The sequence below is a fragment of the Diceros bicornis genome, chromosome 9 (genome assembly GCF_020826845.1).
Source record: "Diceros bicornis minor isolate mBicDic1 chromosome 9, mDicBic1.mat.cur, whole genome shotgun sequence".
In the NCBI taxonomy this organism is placed as follows: domain Eukaryota; kingdom Metazoa; phylum Chordata; class Mammalia; order Perissodactyla; family Rhinocerotidae; genus Diceros; species Diceros bicornis.
Window position 1 is genome coordinate 50,382,758 of NC_080748.1, and position 19,281 is coordinate 50,402,038.

The window sequence follows — 19,281 nt, forward strand, 5'->3', positions numbered from 1 at the left end:
CGGCCCCGCGGCGTAGCGGGTAAGGGTGAGCGATCAGCTGCTGGTAGCTCGGGGTTCGGATCCCAGGTGTGCACTGATGCACCGCTTGTCAGGCCGTGCTGTGGCGGCGTCCCACATAAAGTAGAGGAAGATGGGCACGGGTATTAGTCCAGGGCCAGTCTTCCTCAGCAAAAAAAAAAAGAGGAGGATTGGCATGGATGTTAGCTTAGGGCTGATCTTCCTCACAAAAAATAAAAATAAAAAAATAGTAATAATTAAAAAAACTAATGTTCTGTTAATGAGCTTGCATAATTCATGCCACTTGAATTAAACCAGTAATAAAAAGGAAACAATAATTTACTTTTAATTACAATAAAAAATTCTTCAGGGACTATAGACTATTCAGTCCAGGCTGAATATATTGATATACTTTTCAATATTAAAGTAGAACATTAAGCATCTCAGCTCCTATGTGTGCGTATTTATTTCATTCAAATGTTTGGCAGTAAGCAGAAACTATCTTAACATTCCTTAGCATGTGCAAAGACTTTAATTAACTTCATGGCACACAAACCTTTTTTTTTTAAATTTTACAAGGAAGTTAACTCTTCAGTATGATTAAAGGTTTGCCATTTTGGCAGTTTAATTTTCTACCCCTCTTCTTAATACCACTGCTAGATGGACAGCTTCCTTTATTTAAACCTTGTCCTTATCAGTTCCCTACAGGACCTGACACTTCGCTAGTAAGCCTGCAATCCCATCTCCCATATTTGTTAGAACTCAATTTCCTTACGCATCAATGAACACAGTATATTTTCAAGTATGTCAGGATAGTAGGGACTATGTAAGAGATAAACCAGAAGGAAATTTCTATCAGACTGAAGGCAGCTTTAAGATACGGTGAACCCCCAAGCATCCTTTTCAAACATATTAAAATTTCCCCTTTTATTTTCACAATGTGATCACCAATTTTGGGCTATAACTGAAGAATACCTATATGTATATGCATATCTATCTATCGACCTATCTATATGTACACACACACTAAAAAAATCAATATAGTAGCCCTCGAAATTTGTTTTACACCATTCTCTAATGAGGAAATGTTAGGCTGTGTACCTCAAAAAGTATGCTTATACCAAAGAAGATAACAACGGATAGCTATTTTAAACCCTAAATTGGAAAGTCCCTTAAAGGCAGAAAATGTGTGTAATTTAGCATATTGTTATCCAGAGCCCGTCATAGGGCGTAGCACATAGTAGGCATGTATTAAAACTGATAGGCATTCAATGCATTCACAGAAGAAGGACTATAAGGCATTCATGTGCTTAAATTGTCAGACACCATTGCTACCTGCAGGGAACTAGCAGTAGATTGGGAGGATCTAATACACTTGCAGTGAGCCACTGTGCAATATGGGAATCCATTTAAGCTACCCAAACTATTTTGAGGGCAAGATAGTCATAAGCCACTCCAAGGAACTTTGTCATAACAGATACGCTACAAAAGGACATCGATTGGGCAGAGAAAATACCATTCAATTTGTGTTCTGACATTTTATTCTAGTAATAGATTCAATATCATACTATTGATCTTGTCAGGTTACTTTATTTCACTGACTGGGCTGCATTAAGAACTCCAGAGGCTCTTAAGCACTGAAAAAACAATTTGTTCTCTCATATTAATCAAAAGAGACCAAAAAAGTACTGATTTATCTTGCGATGATTTGGTCAATGTCTATTTGAAATATCAAATATATGATTTTCAAAAAAAAATCTTGGTGTCTCTACTTTGCATCACATACTTGGCCAGAGAAAAATTATCACGTGTAAACTTTATAATGCTCAGGATGGAATTTCTACAGTTCTATACATCTCTAACTCTCTAAGTGATTTGAAAGTAAAATGATGAGAAACTATAAACATATTTTTTCTTTTCTTCTCTGATTTCATGCTTCTGAGGATGTTCTGTAGAATGATTCCAAAACAGCCTTGATTTTACTATTCCAATTCACAGGCTGTACTGCAGATTAAACAAATAATATACTGAGTCTCTTTTCTAGATGAGTAAAATTATAGAACAGAGGCTCTGCTACACATAGGAAAATGTTTAAAAGCTGTTTTTAAGTTCATTTGACACTATACAACTGAGAATGCCATCAAGTGGATAATGATCTTTAGATTTTCCTGCTTTTGAAAACAAAAGAACTTTTCCACTATGCCCTGCTCCAATAATTCTCTTCATTACCAAATGTCTTTCAAGGTTTATGGCATTTTAATCTGTAATCATCCAGTCTCAATTTATGTTTTATCTTCTAGTCCCTAGTGTGACCCTCTTTATGCAGTAAGTGCTCAAATATTTTTAACTGAATTATGGTTTAATTTTGAAAAAATGATATGCAATCTTATAATTACATGTTCTGTGGGTTACAACTAAGTTTTCAAACTTTAAATTAGAGACCCTAATTGTAAAGGACTTATTTATAACACACACTGGTGCTTCAATGGGCCTTTGCTCTCTACGAATGGCTAAGATCACACTCAGATTTCCTAGTGAAAAACTATAAGGAAAAAACAATGGAAACTTTTAAAAAGAAGAAATTTTGAAACTGCTTAAACAGCTAATTAAGAATTTAGAAAAGTGATATGAACCTCATATTAGACATACAATTATTTCTAACACCAGTGTAAATTTTCATTTCCTTTCCATTCCTGATCTATTACAATGTGTGAAGAAAATTAACTTTATGGTGACTTGTATTTTAAGTAAAGAAGCTAATTTTGATACTCAATAATTAGTCATCATTTTTACAGTTTAATCTTTACCCTTCATACTTCCAAGAATTTTTTTTTTAATTTTATCAACACAAACACCCTATAGGTTTTCTTTGTTCTGTCTTACATATTGCTAGTATTAACCTTTTCTTTATTATATCATTTTTCCTTAAAATAAGTCTTATTTTCTTTGAGCTATTACCACCACTGCACTCACCTCTTGGTACTCAGGTCACTCTTTCCAGTTAACAGAAAAAAATAATCTCCAAGTATTTGCTTTAGTTCTTATTGAAACTCTACTAGGCTACTGATCCCATTCCTTCTCATTCTAATTTGCTGGAGTAGGAGAAAAGAGGGAGGTGTCTCCCATGTCTTATCACATACAAATTTTTACTACATAAAATTCTTTAAAGGATGTTTACTCTTGCTTCAAATCAAAGATTATTCAACTCTATACCCATTAAAGCTTATCTCAGTCAAAAATTCATTCTAAGCTACTTTACCCATTCATTATTTTTTTTAGTTTCTAACTTTGGTTTTTTCAAACTGAACAGGCTTTCTAGATCTCATGGAAATTTTTATCTGTTTAAATCATTTTAAAGCAGTCTTATCCATCTCCGTTGAACACATTACTTCTACAGCTAATAATTAGCTATCAATTCTTGACATCGTTGATCATCCTTAGTGTCTTGAAAGCCTCTCAAACCTCAAAATTTAAGAAAATATTTCCAAATGGCTGACCTTTACGTATCTTACTGCTCATTCATTTTTTTCCCTTCTCTGGGATGTGTTTATTTTTAGCCGTCTACAAAGGGAAGTCTTACAGATCAGCTAGCAAGCTAGCTAAATAGACACATATACAGATACTCATATTCTTCCCTTTCTATACCATGGCTCACTTGATCTCTTCCATTGTTATAATTTCTTACATTGTATATAGCAAAAGACAAGGTACATATTTTATATTATGCCTAAAATTCCCCCAATATCACCATGTAAATTATTTGCTCATCTAGCACATTTCTATAAACTAACAATTGGAAATTTATCAACAAGAGAGATATGGGTATCAGAGCGGAGGCCAAAATGGCAGTGGCAGCAGAAAGGCGGCTTCGTATCCCATCTGCCCTCCACAAAGCAGAGCTAAATCTGGGTCATTACATTCAGCAGGGAGCCTCGCAACACCTTCCAACTTTGTGCTGAACGATGATGAGTGTCTTTTGACCTAGTTTTGCGCACAAGAAACGCAAGGCTGCCAGGCAATGGAGGCTGTAAGCGTTGGATCTATGCCTTTATGTTGCTAGAAGGCTCCCTAAAATGTAAGCTTCATGATTCTTCCCTTTTCAGGAGACAATAATGTGGTTATGTTTGCTGTCTCTTGGCTGGGAGGCCAGTGATCCTTTATACTACTATTCCAGGTTGTACGCAAACTGAAATTGATCATGATAGTCTTAACGTCGTCTCAGCTTGACTAAAATTTAGACAGGCTACTTCTTGACTCTAGGCCTTTGATCTCCCTTTTCTTAGAGCATTTACTTTAGAAAGCTTGTAATTATAAATCCTTTCTCTGCCCCTTTGAGATGTAAATTGTTTTTTAAAAAATAATTTAAAAAAAAATTGGCCTCTTGCATGTCTTACAACCCAAGAATGTTTTTCTCAAAGACTTGAAAGCCATGTCTTTGAAATCCCAACATCAAGGAAGACAGCATCCCTGTTTCTCAGTGTTTGTGGGAGGGTAGGAGCATAATTCGAGTGGGCACCTTGCTCCAAGTTGTAAAACTACCCTCTGTCATAAAGGGAGGATCAAGTTTACTTTTCCTTTAGGTATAGCCAATTAGCAAACACAGACAGGCTGTGTTCTCTCTCTCATCCAGCACTTAAAAATCACCCCTCTCTACCTTTGTTCCAGCAGAATTAAGTTAAAATTGAGTTGTGATCTCTCTCCCCTGTTGCAGTGACCTTGAAGAAAGACTTGCTGACCTGTTTAACTTTGTCCAGTGCTATCTTTGCTTTGATCAAATATAATTTAGAAATTATTGAGGCTGGAAAATGTCTGTCTTTCCGTTATATTGCTGCTTTGGGATTCAAGCACCCAGAGCATTTCTTTTCAAAGAGGTTTCATTTACTGAGTAAAAGTGTCATATTAGTCCTAGGAAACTCCTTTCTAAGGTAAGCCAAATCTTCCAAGAGGGCGGATTCCCACGAGTTCCATGGCCTTCCGTCCTAGTGGCTGATCTTCACAAAGCCATCTCTTGTTTCTCTGTAACCAAAAATGTGGCAAAAACCCAGCTCCTTAAACTAGGATCCTGCTGCTTATTATTCAGGTCATAGCCTACCTTTCTTTCCTCATTTCGTACCATGATCAAGTGTTCAGGCAAAATGTACTACATACTATTTATAAAAATGTTACATCAACCCATACTATCTACCTTTGCTTCTATCACAAGATTTTATTATAATATCTCCCTTTCTTGTACCAATTTTGAAAAGTTATTAAAACGTTTTAAATGAATGTGAGCCCTGATAATGCTCTGAGCAACAGTTTTATTCCTTTTAACTCCGTCTTGACGTTTGGCATTATATCATATTTATTCCCTTGTCTAACTCTTTTCTCCACTTGGACTGTGAGGTTCTGGAGGGCAGAGACATGGTTTATTCATGAGTTTATTCTCCAGAGATACAGCTAATACTTCACATTGAACAAGATTCAACAAATGTTTGCTAAATTGGCAAAATTATTTGAATGTGCTACATATAATATGGTACAAAGGCCAATAGAAAACATCAACAGAGTAGATCAGAAAAAACAAAACAGCTTCAAAAAGTAGTCATTTTCACAACTCTAAGTATCTTCATTGTCCCTTTCAACTAAGTTTGTCAAGTCCATTCTGTGAAGGTTTTAATATTAAAATAACACCTTGCAAGGAAAAAAGAGTTATATAAACACATAATTTCAAAAAGGAAAGAAAATTAGAATCTATTTCCTTTCCTAATGCTTTAAGTATGGACATAAACACATTCTTATTTGATAATTAATAACCTCTCTGCTCCTCTCCCAAGCTCATTCTATCAACTATTTATTTCTATAAGCCAGTTTAAATCCTTTGTGGAAGGGAGTAGGTTATATGTATACATGTCTACATTTGTGATTTCAGTGACAAATGAAAAAGTAGTCTGATTTTTCTCTGCGAAGAAAATGAAAGGTACAAGCCAAGTGGTTTTTTTTTAAGCTTTAAATCCTATTATTAAATACTAAAATTCATAAAATATCAACGTGAGGCTGTAATTCTTTTACTGTACCTGTGTATGCAAATTGGACAAGGTCCCAGAGGGCATTGGGGTCTATGCCTTCCATCTTGATCTCCTCTTGCTTGGCTTCACAAACATCACTTGTAAACATGGCAGCAAAATAGTCGGAGACTGAGCTCAGAACAAGCCTGAAAGAATCACAGGATCTAATTTAGCAATTTAGGCCATGAATGTAAAACATCAATATACTAAGTGTCAATAAGAATGCAATGCAGAAGACTGTCTGCCTGTCTGTTTATATATCTATCCATCCATCCTTCCATCCATCCATCCATCCATCCATCTACCTATCTATCTACCTATCTACCATCCTCTATGTATCTATGTATCTATCACCTGTATATCAATCTATGTATTTATTGCCTTTGAGGATTGTACTTTTGAAAACTCATTTAGGAAACTCTGCTCCAACCTTTGGTCACAAAGCATTCTCCTACATTTTCTTCCATCATTTTTAATACATTTTTCCTTTCACATTTGGTTCTTCCACCCTTTTAGATAAGAATAGAATTTTATCTCTCTCTGCAAACTAACCCACTTTTCACCACGCTATCTACTAAAGAACCTGATTTGAACCAGTTGAATAAATAGTGGCTCCCATATTGCAAATGTGACTCCTGACTGAATGTGTAGTAATCTGTCTCTGAGATGCCTATTCTTTTCTTGCTTTTTTGCCTGTTCTTGTGCCGATAGAATATTCTTTTGCAATACTATGCTTCTAAATAAGTCTTCATAACCAATAAGACAAATCCTCCCCCTTATTTTTATTTTTATTTAACTATTAGTGGAGTTTTATTCTTCATATAAAGTTTAAAGTAAATTTGTTAAGTTCTTCAAATAAGTCAAATGGAATTTTAATTAAAAATACACTGAATTTCTGATTTTATTTGGGGATGGTTGGTATATTTATCATATAAAGTCATCCAATACAAAAGCATAAAATGTCTCTCCATGTATTCAGGATATCTTATTTGTTTTCAAATATTAAAGTTTTAAAGCTAGTCAAATTTTAAAGTTTTCCCTAAAATTATCTTGTGTATTCTTGGTTGATTACTATATAAATTATAGTTTTGTTGGCATTGTGCATAGTAACTTTTTAAAAACTTTTATTTTCTTGTTGGTTTAGAGTTCATTAGTTGAAACATTCACAGATCCATCTTTTATCTGGCACATTTACTGAATTATTTTATTAGCTTTTTTGATTCTGCTATTTTTTCCTCTAGGTAGATGAATATATCATCTGCAAATAATCTCATTTTGACCTGTTCCTGTTCATTCTCTTTTCTTTTGCTTTCCTTAAAACTTCATCCAGAACCTCCAGTACCATGACAAACAGTAGCTGTTTCAGGGGAGAAAATTTGTGTTTTTCTTTATCTTAAAAAGCACACATCTAAAGATTCTCCCTTCAGTAGGATGTTTGCTGAATGTATTGGTATATAAGCTTTACCAAGTCAAGGCCTCTTTAATTTCTAGATTTGCTAACTACTTTTCTAATATATAGGTGTTAAAATTCATAAAAGTCCTTTTTCTCTGAATCAAAATTATCTTTAGGATGTTTCTATTTATAGTCATAAGAGAAATGAATCTATGATTTTCTTGTCTTGTATTTCCCTTATCTCACTCTTGAATCAAGATTATACAAGCCTCATAAAACTAGCTGGCAACTTCAACTCTTTTTAGTTTAGTATAATAACTTATAGAAGAAAGCAATTAATTTTTCCTTTAAGATGTTCTAGAACTTACCTGAAAAAACATTTTGATTTGGCTATTTTGGGAAAAAGTGACTTATCAACCTCATTTCAGTTATTGAATAAGCCACAAAGCTTATTTATGTGCTCTATTTCTTTTTCATCAACTTTTGCATTTTACATTTTTCAAAAATTTACCCAATTTATCCAGGTTCTAAAATTTGTTAATTGTATATTGTTCATGAAATTATGTTTGGGTTTAATTCTACCAATTTATATATAATTTTTACTTGCTCCATTTGTTCTTTTGGGTTAGTCTTTTTGTTGTCTTTGTTTCATCTCATTTGTTAAAATTTTAACTACGTATTTTTCTTGTGTGTATGTGTTCCTGTGTTTTTTTAAAGTGGTTGCTCTTGAATAGAAACCAGAAATTTTTTTCTATAAGGAACCAGCTATTAAGTATTTTAGGCATTGAGAGCCATATGCATAGTCTCTGTCACATATGTTCCTTTTTAAAAAATTTTTCAATTGATTAAAAATACAAGAATAGATTTTAGCTCATGACCCATACAAAACATCAGATTTGGCCCCTGCACAGAAATTTACTGACTCTATCTAGAGATTACAATATTGATCTTTAATAACAATCTTCCGTCAAATATAATTATACTACTTCATGAATATTGTAATAACCTTACAACAGCATAATTCTACTTACCTTCTGCTCAGTCAAGAATCTCTTTAAAGAAGAATATACACATAAAGATAAAGATTTATTTTACATATACCCCTTTCTTCACCTTTTCTAGGGCTCTTTATTCATTTCTGAAGAAGTGGACTTCAATCTGGTATCAATATCCTTCAACCAGAGTAAACTTCTGTTGTATTTCTTGTAGTGCAGCTCTGATGACAATAAATTTTCCCAGCTTTCATTTATCTTAATGTCTTTATTTAGCTACATTGACAATATCTTATAAAAGTTATTTTCACTTGATATAGAATTCTAGATTGAGAGAATTTTTTTTTCTTTTGGACTAGAAAAATATTCTGTGATGATCTAGAGTCCATTATTTCTAGTAGAAAATCAGCTTTCATTCTTATAATTATTTTCCAGGTTTACTATGTCCTTTAACTCTAATTGTTTTAAATTTTTTTTCTTCATTATTTATCAACATTTTAGTAGTTTGACTATGAAATGCCCAGATGTGGTTACTTAGTATTTACTCTGCTTACAGTTTTCTGAGCTTCCTGGAGTAGTAGATGGATCTCTCTGATCTAATTTAGAAAATTATCTGCAAATAATTCCTAACTTTTTTCACCCAATTCACTCTCTAACTATTTCTAGGACTCTAATTACATATATGTTTCAATAATTAAGAATGCCTCACAGAGTGTTGAGTCTCAGTTCATTTTATTCTCAATCTTTCTTTTACTCTGTTTTATTGTAGATGATTTCTAGTGACTTGAATTTTTCCAAACCTCTCTTGATATTCCCCTTGCTGAATTCATTATATTAATCTTTTCCTATAGATATTTTAAATTATTTTTTGTAGTTGCTTTAATGCCCTTTACTGATCATTTTAACACCTAGATCACCTTTAGGTTGATTTTACTCTTGACAATGGATTACATTCTCCTGCTTTTCCCCATGCATTGTAAATTTCACTTGTATAATGAATATTCTGCCAAAAAAAAAAGTTGAGATTAAGAAAGGAGCATTACTCTAGTTTTTAGGTTTTTTGTTTGTTTGTTTGGTGAGGAAGATTGGCCCTGAGCTACCATCTGTCACCAATCCTCCTCCATTTTGTGTGTGGGATGCCACCACAACATGGCTTTGATGAGTGGTGTGTAGGTCCATGCCCAGGATCCAAACCCACGGACTCTGGGCTGCCAAAGTGGAGCACACGAACTCAACCACTATGCCACTGTGCCAGCCCCATTTTTTAGTTTTTTTTTTTTTTTTAATTTTTACTGTTTATGCCACAGTTTTTTGATAGCTTTAAAGGAAAAAGTATAAACACTTCATTTTTCTGGTGACTTGTTTTAATGGGAGTGAAGATTTTTTATGTACTTTAAAATCCTAAGTGGTAACATAAATTTTAAAAACTTTGAATAAAACACTTGACAGTATATTCTGATGCAAAAGAAATAGAGAACTGTAAAAAAAAAACAAGAGCATATAGTTAAGAGGTGTGTTTGAACTAGAAATTCTGAAACTTCTTTCTGTTTAGAGTAGATAGCGGAAATTAGTATATTCTTGAGGATTATCAGAGAAAGGTTACCCCCTGATGGAAAAAGGAGTTACAAATATGGAAAGACAGAAGACTAAAAAACCCTATGATGTTGGATTGAAATTGGAGGTATCGGTATAAATTTATAGTTCTTAATATTAAAAAAATAGAAATACTTATGTTTTGTGTGGGTGCATACATGCGTATACATGCACATGTACATTAAGGGCTCGTTGGAAAAAGAACAGGCCACAGGGCTGGAACAGAGAAAGCACAAGATGAGCCTGGAACATCTTTTGTTCCAGAAAGTAAGGAAATGCTCTAAAAGTGATGGAGATATGTCAAAAGAACTAAATGTGATGCTTATATCTGTGAGCTAAACAACAGTAAACTCGGGAAGCACTTTTAATTCTAAGAACATTGTAAGGGAAAGGAGAGGAAGAAAGGTCAATGCAGGGCATTATTATCTAAAAGTTTTCATACTTTACAAATCAGGAGAAATTCTTTTTCAATTATTTATTTTGCAATTTTATCTGCTATATATTTTATTTCTATATAAGTGAAGGGCATGATGAAAGTTAACTTCAATAAAGAGAGACATTCTCCTCTTTTAACTGAAAAAAATCCTTCAATATATACTTTATGCATTTAAGAAGTGCTTTATGGGATCCATGATTTTAACTAGTCTATTAATATTAATACCTAGGGTGGAAACATGTTAGAAATATTTAAAGTCATCAGTGCATGGCACATTTAAATGGACAGTTAGTAACTAAACATGTCAACTTTTTATGTTCTTAAAGATTAACGAAATAATTGACAGATATCTTCAAATATTTATTATATACCAAATAGATAAATCAGTGTAAAATGATCAGTTTTATCAAAAGAACTAAATATAATATTGTATGATATGAAAATAAACTATAATAAGCCAGAGGTATATATATCTTTCCTGGACCATAAGAAGTATATTGACATAAAGTTAACCAGTTTAATCTTACAAATATAAGCACTTGATTTGTAACTGGGCCACATTCATATAGCGAAAAATATGATGAAGACCTATAGAATTCAATCTTAAAAAATTACATGAAATTTCTCAATCAACTCTAACATACAAGATACTGCGAACTCAGTAAGAGAAGTACAGAAAAGTTTATACTGCATTTAGATTTAGTGACACATAAAATCTGAATTAGATTTTAGAAGAGGGAAGTAAAGAATAACAGAAAGTAATGTCTTTGTATGTGCTTATATAGCTTCTATTAATGCAAAGGAAGAAGGAGCAAAAAATGTATAAATAAGCGAATACATGCAACTACTCTGGAAAATCTCTTATTGAGGTCACCACAAATGTATTTCCTTCCAAATCTATTAAACTTTTCTAAGTCCCACTCCAATTTATTGTGGTGTTTGACATCGTTGACTTCCCACTCTTTCTCCAAATCCCCTTTTTAGCTAAGGCAGAACAGACTTTTTTATCTCAGTTTACTTCTGATTCATTGACTTCTCTTCCTACTCTGACTTCTTGACCCTTTCATTGCCCCAGATTTTTTCTTAGGCCTCTAAATTTTTGCCTTAACTCTCACTGTTTCAGAATCATTCTTGAGCATGGCCACGATTACTACTGTTAGGGTGGTCTTAAATCTTGTCTTGTATTTCGAATGCGTATAGCAACTGCTCACAAGATAGCCCAGTAGTATTTCAGTATGCACTAAACTAAACTCACTGACTTCCTTGTGAGATTTTCTTTCATTTTTACTTTCCTGTTTTTAATTGAAATTTCTGAGCAGATATTATGAAATCATCACTTATGTCTCCTTCTCCTTCATTGCCTATATCAAATGTGACACAAAATCCATCTTTCCTTTTGTACCGGACTTTGTGGTTGCCTTGCCCAGACCGCTTTATGAGGCGCACCTAAGCCCCCAGTGCCAGTGATGTTAGCACCTAGCTGCTCCCAGCTGCCCTTCTCTAGGATCGTATTTGGCCCAGCAGGAGCTGCCTACCTGGGAGTTTATGTGCTCCTGCTCCTTTTACCTCATCCCCCAGCCTCCACAACCTCCCCCCACTCTCAATTTGTGGGTAGGCTCAGTAGTCCACTAATAGTCTAAAGAATCAGGGTATAAAATGCTGCCCTTTTCCTCAGGGTATGACTAACTCTGCAGCAAGTCATGCTCCAGAGTTTCTTGGGAGATAAAGATGAAGCCAGGCTCCAGCTGAGACCGCATCCTTGATTTGCTCCTTCCTCTGCCCTATCCTGCTCCCTTTCTTCTGAGGACACTCTTTAAATAAACCATGCACACCTGAATTCCAGTCTCCAGCTCCATTTCTGGGGAACTTGACTTATGATACTGTTCTTCAAAATATTTCCCAGTTCATCTCTTTCTCTATATTTATATAGTGTTCATTTCATGCTTGGATCAACTCTAACGGCTTCCTAGATCATTAACTAGTTTTGCTTTGCCCATCTTTTGTCCATTTTCTAAAGCTGTACCATTTTTCAGAGCTGTCTTCGTAAATTATGATTGATGGTCCATTGCAGTTGTTAATGCATTACTTCTGTAGCCAGACTACCTGGGTTTGAATTTTATTTACACCACTTATTAAATGCATAACTTGGATGAATGTCTGAATTTCTCCATTTCTCAGTTTTCTATTCTATAAAAAAAGTAGGAGAAATAAAGATTTCCTTCCTTTCAGGACAAAATGGGTTAGTATATGCAAAGTACTTCAGACAGGGCCTGGCACATAATCAACACAGTGAGTGTTAACTAGTATTGTTACTATTATTATTGCTGACTTAATTATGTGACTTTTCAAGAACATACATGAGCTTCCAATTATACACATCATTTAAAATGTAAACTTCTCTACTGATTTTCAAGGTCTATTACAATCACTTTTGTCCTACTTTTACAGCTTAATTTCCCAATATTTTCAATACAAACTACTCCACTTTCACTGTCAGTACCTCATAATTTTCACAAACACAAATTCCCTACTTTTCTATTTTTCTATATTATTCTCACTATCTAAAATAGCATACCTGTTCTTTTCCATAAGTTGACCTCAAACACAATTTCTCTGAAAAACTTTCGTAATACTCTGTGATAAGTTACTCATTTCCTTATTTGGTTATCTCTTGTCCTTGTAACCAAAACCATGTATTTCATTGGTAGTTGTTTACAACTATAGTCATTTGTCACTTGACAACAGGGATACTTTCTGAGAAATGCGTCATTAGGTGATTTCATCATTGTGGGAACATCATAGAGTGTACTTACACAAACCTAGTTGATATAACCTACTACATGCCTAGGCTGTACGGTACTAATCGTATGGGACCACCATCGTATATGTGATTCACCATTGACCAAAATGTCATTATGTGGTGCATGACTGTATAATAATTTCCTTAATTGTCCTACGGGTAATTCTTTCCTCCTCAAGATTATTGCAAACTTCATGAGAAAAACCATCATGTTTTATAATCCTTTTGCATCACCAATAGGGCATAGACCAATGCTATAATGTGTTTGGTAAACATTTGTTTTAATTAATGCAAGGAAAGATGTTTTATGTACTGCTGAATATCAGTAGTAGGCATAAGGAGGACAATAAAATGATATCTAAGGGATGGGAAAAAAAGAAAAAGAAAAGTTTTTCAGCTTCTCTTATTCCCCCATCCCCAGTTTTATTGAGATATTATTGACATATAACACATGTGAGTTTAAGGTGTGCAATATGATGATTCGATACACATATATATTGTGAAATGATTATCACAATATATTTACAATTGTTATGTCCTGTTGATGAACTGACCTCTTTATCATTATATAATGACTATCTTTGTTTCTTGTTACCATTTTTGGCTTAAATTTTATTTTCTTGTATAAATATAGCTTCCTCTGCTCTCTTTTTGTTTCCATTTGCTTGGAATATCTTTTTCCATCCTTTCACTTTGAGATTATGTGTGCTATTAAAGCTGAAGTGAGTCTCTTGTAGGCAGCATATAGTTGGGTCTTGTTTTTTAATCCATTCAGCCACTCCATGCCTTTTGATTGGAGAATTTAAGCCAATTATATTTAGAGTAATTATTGATAGGTAAGGGCTTATAAAGCCATCTTATTGTTTACTGGATATTTTGCAGTTCCCTTATTCCTTTCTTCCTCTTTTACTGTTTTTCTTTGTGAATTGATGATTTTCTATAGTGTTATGCTTTGATTCCCTTCTTTTTTTCTCTTGTGTATCTACTGCAGGTTTCTGCTTTGTGGTTACCATGAGGTTACATAAAACATCCTATAAATATAATAGTCTCTTTTAACCTCAAAAGACATACACTCAATCACATACATTAACTCTACTCTTTTACTCACCCCTCCATATGTTTTGATGTCACAATTTACCTTTTTTATATTATGCATCAATTAAGTAATCATTGTAGCTATAGTCATTTTTAGTACTTTGTCTTCTAACCTCTGAACTAAAGTTAACTGGTTAACACACCATCACATTACAGTATTAGGTAATTCTGAATTTGACTACAGTCATGTGTTGCTTAACGACGGGGATACATTCTGAGAAAGATTTTGTTCTTATGCGAACATCATAGTGTAAGTACACAAACCTAGATGGCATAGCCTACTATAAGCCTAGGCTATATGATACTAATCTTATGAGACCACCCTCATATATATGCAGTCAGTTGTTGACTCAAATGTTGTTATGTGGAGCATGACTGTATATACTTAGCTTTACTAGTATGTTTTATACTTTCATATGTTTTCATGTTACTAATTAGAGTACTTTCATTTCAGCTTGAAGAACTCCTTTCAGCATTTCTTATAAGGCAGGTCTAGTGGTGGTGTACTCTCTCAGCTCATGATCCTTGTGGTCTTGGTTGGTGTCTGTGCATTTGAGGAAGTAGATGTCTCTTCCAATCTTTACAGACTGGCTTTGACAGGAAAAGCCCTTCCCCAGGTAGCCCATCCAGAGATTATGGGTGGGCAGCTGGTGGTGTCTGCAGGCAGGCTTCCGGCTGTAGTCCTTGGGTGGGCAGATCTGGTGTCTGGGTCAGCAGGTGAGCAGTCCTGGTGCTTGGATACAAAAGGACCAGCCTAGCACCTGAGTCTGCAGGGGTGGGTCTGGAGCCTGGGATCACTGAAGTGGGCTTGGCACTTGAGTCTGAGGTGATTGGCCTGGGACCTGGTCTGCATGGGGGGACGAGGGCCTGGGTCCACAAGGGCCAACCAGGCATCAGGGACCACTAGGTTGGACCCAGCATTTGGGTCCACAGGCTGCTTTGGTACTGGGATAGTCTAGGAGCCTGGTTTCATGGGATCCAGACTGGAAGCTGAGGCCATTGTGACCGATTTGTTGCTAGGATGAGCCTGGAACTTGGGGACCCTGGAGTCAGATTGTAACCTGGGAGCTTGGAGGCTAGCCTGAAGGTTTTTTCTGCTGGGGCAGCTGTGGTGCTACGACAAGCAGAGAGCCTGGATCTGTGGGAGCCAGCCTCGAGTCTAGGTCTACAAGGGTCCGTCTGGCACTGGGGTGGCCTGGGGGGCCTGAGGACATGGGAGCTGGCCTGGTGCTGGGGTGGGTCATAAGTCTGGTTCTGGGCCTAGCCCACCTGGGAGCCTGGGTTTGTGGGAGCCCACCTGCAGCCTGAGTTTGAGGGGGCTGATTGGGATCCTGGGGTCACAGGAGCCTGCCTGTGCTATGAGAGCAAGCTGATGCCAGGACGTGCTGGGAGCCTGGGTCCTCGGGAGCCTGCCAAGAGCCTGGTGTTGTGGGCGCTGCCTCAGGCTGCAGGAATTGCCTGGGGCTAGTGAAGCCAGCAGGCACCGGGACCTTTTTTTTTCTGAATTTGGTGCAGAGCTGTTATAAACTATCAAGCTGATTGAGAGATTTAGGTGGATTTAGGTGGAGAGATTTAGAAAGTTATTCCTCTCCCATCCAAGAAAATCTAGATAAATAAACTTTCCATCAGTACAGAGAAACAGTACTACTTGCCTACTCCTGAATATTAATATCTGTTACCATGAAAGTAATTTCTTTTTACTGTATTTAATGTTTGTGTTTCTAAACTACATCATTTCAATTGCCACTTTTAGCCTCAACTATTTTCATGATACTAGTACTCAGTAAAGAACATGAAAATAATAAATATGTTTTTGAACTATCTAAATTCATTATCAAATATGTACAAGAATGAAAACAGAATATGATGCTTTGTGAAATGTCCAGTGTTTTGGTCTATAGAGCAGGATCCTTTTTGTCCCCATCACATACCATCATTTTATTTTTCATTTAAGTTTTTACTTGATTGTGAATTATTGCATGCTTATTCAAAAAAGTTCAAAGAATATACATGTTTATACATTAAAAAAAAAAAGGTAGCCCCTCCTTTATCCTGCCTAGGAGCCCTACTCCCCAGGAAAAAGCTTTGATGACTGCACTTTGTATATCCTTCCACACGGTTCTATGCACATAAAATTGTATATAACGCTGTTTCCAACTCAGAGGATGTTAGCTATTTAAGATTTTCTTCTTCATTTCTGTCCAATTCACTTACTCTTAATAATGGCTAAAGGGGGAAAAACTATCACAAGCTGAATCATATTTCATTATATACCTGTACATTTTAACAGTGTGCCCCAAAAACCCCTTAATTCTCTTACAATTGAAAATTTGACTTAGTTATTAATATTGATCTCATCAGTCTAATTTTCAGCATCTGACATCCCTAATGATAGGCAGTCTACCTATCAAAAAATCCTCTATATTTAGTATTCAGGGATTTACATTCAAATGTTTTGGTTCACTTGTTGCTAATCAATTATTCTGGGCTATTTATGAGAAGTCTATATTTATTTTAAAATTTCTTTGAGGACCTAAAGCACATATGAATTCAGAATTTTAATTATTTTTCATACTGAAAATGTGTTAGTGTATCATCTTAAGCATTATTAACCTTTCAGAGCTAACCTACTTAAAAATATGCCTAGCAATAACATAGTGTATCTATATAGACATGAGATTTCATAAATACATTTATAGTTGTGACCCATATCAGGTTAAAAATATATATACAATATAACCAGCACATAAACAAAGGGTTTTATGGAGAATTCTTTAAGTTAAGCTTTCTTAACTTAAATAGAATTTTACTTGAAAGTTTTGAATGATGAGGTAATCAATAGGAAATTAAATATAATTATGATCTTTATGAATAAATATTTAGTAAGTGCTTATGACATTATCTTGCAATGCCTTTCCTGAAAGAACAGATCTTAATGCAAATTATTTCTTTTTTCATTAGTTGAAATTATTATGAGCTCCACATTTTCTAGTGCTAATGATTGCAACATCGAATATATTTTGCCCAAAGACAATACTCAACTGTGCTAATCAAAATATAACAGAATAGGGCTGGCTCTGTGGCCTAGCGGTTAAGTGTGCATGCTCCGCTACTGGTGGCCCGGGATCGGATCCCGGGCACGCACCAGCACACCGGTTCTCCAGCCATGCTGAGGCTGCATCCCACATACAGCAGCTAGAGGGATGTGCAGCTATGACATACAACTATCTCCTGGGGCTTTGGGGAAAAAAAAAGGAGGAGGATTGGCAATAGATGTTAGCTCAGAGCTGGTTTTCCTCAGCAAAAAGAGGAGGATTAGCACGAATGTTAGCTCAGGGCCGATCTTCCTCACACACACACAAAAAATATAACAGAATAACTAAAAAATCCATTTGTTTGTTACTGTTGCTAAGACGATTATTTGTGTAAAGCAAAGAGCTAATTTTACATTAATTACAATCATTTCATTGTGCAAAAGTATAAATAAAGAGGTGCAATGTACCTACAATTAGTGAAAACAGTGCTTTCAATTTTTAAGGTGCCCCATAAATATTTTCCTACATTTTTTTTTTTTTTTTTGCTGAGGAAGACTGTCTACTACTTCATTAGTGTTAATAGTATTAAATGACATACATCAAGGTAGTCTAAGGCTATTTACCCATATTCAACAATTTAAAATAAACAGTATCAAAATTAAATTAAAATTCTTTTCTCACTTAAAATTTCAAAAAAATTTGAAAAACAGTAAAAAACCAACATCAAATTTAATGAATTTTCATAAGTAAACTGATAGTGAATCAATATGGCACAAAATAATCAGATGTCTAGTTCACGTAACTTGGAATTATCAATCATAAATATATAAGAAACGTTTAAAAGTATATTAGCTTTCAAATATTTTGGGCCTTAAGAATAATATTACTGTGTTATAAATTAAAGGATTTTTAATAAATGCAAAAATGAAGATGCCAATATGAAATACTTCGAATTTCCTAGTTGAAACAAACAATATATATCTGACTTCCTTTCAATTTTCTCAGAAAGTATATTCATTTCAGAGCTTAGGTATATCTCCATAAGTTAAAATTTATTTCTACTTAGTATGATTTGAGTCACACAAAATGGAGTATTTATCCACCTTAGTTAGAGGAAGTTTTATTTTTGAACTATTTATACTTGCATTATTTCTTAAAAATATTACTTAAAATGACATTATAAATCTCCCCCAAAAAGAAAGAAACAAGAGTAAAAGAAAAATACCCAGGCTTCCTTTGAAATATGGATTCTTAATTCTCTAATCATAGAATATTTTGCAATCTATACACTAGGCTACCACTTCTAAATGTATGAATGCGTAGTTTCAATAAAGACAGGTTACTATACCTATGTGCAGGTATCTTTCGGTTCCCAACAATCAGGATAACATCACAGAGTTGTTGTTGTTTCAAGTAACTTTCCATTTTTCTGAAGGTTTGCTCAGCATGGTGAACAGCCTGATAGAATTCTTCAGAGCTACTGGAGTCCATATCACTTTGAGGTGTCAGCGAATGGCTAGTTGCTGACAGCCTGTAAACCACACACAAAAAAGATGGTGTTTATAAAGTGCCACCAACTGTCCAGAACTACACACAGAATTTTAGAATTTTATAGGGCAAATCAATGTGTCTCTCCATATGTTTATCATTATTAATATGTCAGAAAAAAATCTATTTTTGGTTAAATGATTAGCTCTAGGAAGCAATAAATGAATTGTAAATTATCTTTATTTTCTCATCCTAAAAGATTGAGAACTGGGTTATCTGTATGTATTAGGAAATTAAGTTAGTAAACTCGAAAATTCACAGAAATAGTAAATTACAAATATGCCTATTCTAAAATTAATTATTAATGGATTCATTTGATATTGAGATAGATCATCTAATAATACT

At 34.7% G+C, this 19,281-nt stretch overlaps 1 protein-coding gene across 2 annotated transcripts in view; it reads right to left on the reverse strand.

The window, feature by feature from the left end:
- KLHL1 (kelch like family member 1) overlaps positions 1 to 19,281 on the reverse strand; it is a 351,208-nt gene that overhangs the window by 205,629 nt on the left and 126,298 nt on the right. Inside the window, exons 2-3 of one of the 2 annotated variants that reach the window (XM_058547699.1) lie at positions 18,737 to 18,919; positions 6,054 to 6,190 (exon numbers count right to left, since the gene is read on the reverse strand). In XM_058547699.1, the coding sequence (XP_058403682.1) occupies positions 6,054 to 6,190; positions 18,737 to 18,919 (320 nt within the window). The remainder of the gene's footprint in view (positions 1 to 6,053; positions 6,191 to 18,736; positions 18,920 to 19,281) is intronic. The other variant, XM_058547700.1, reaches the window with a different exon arrangement.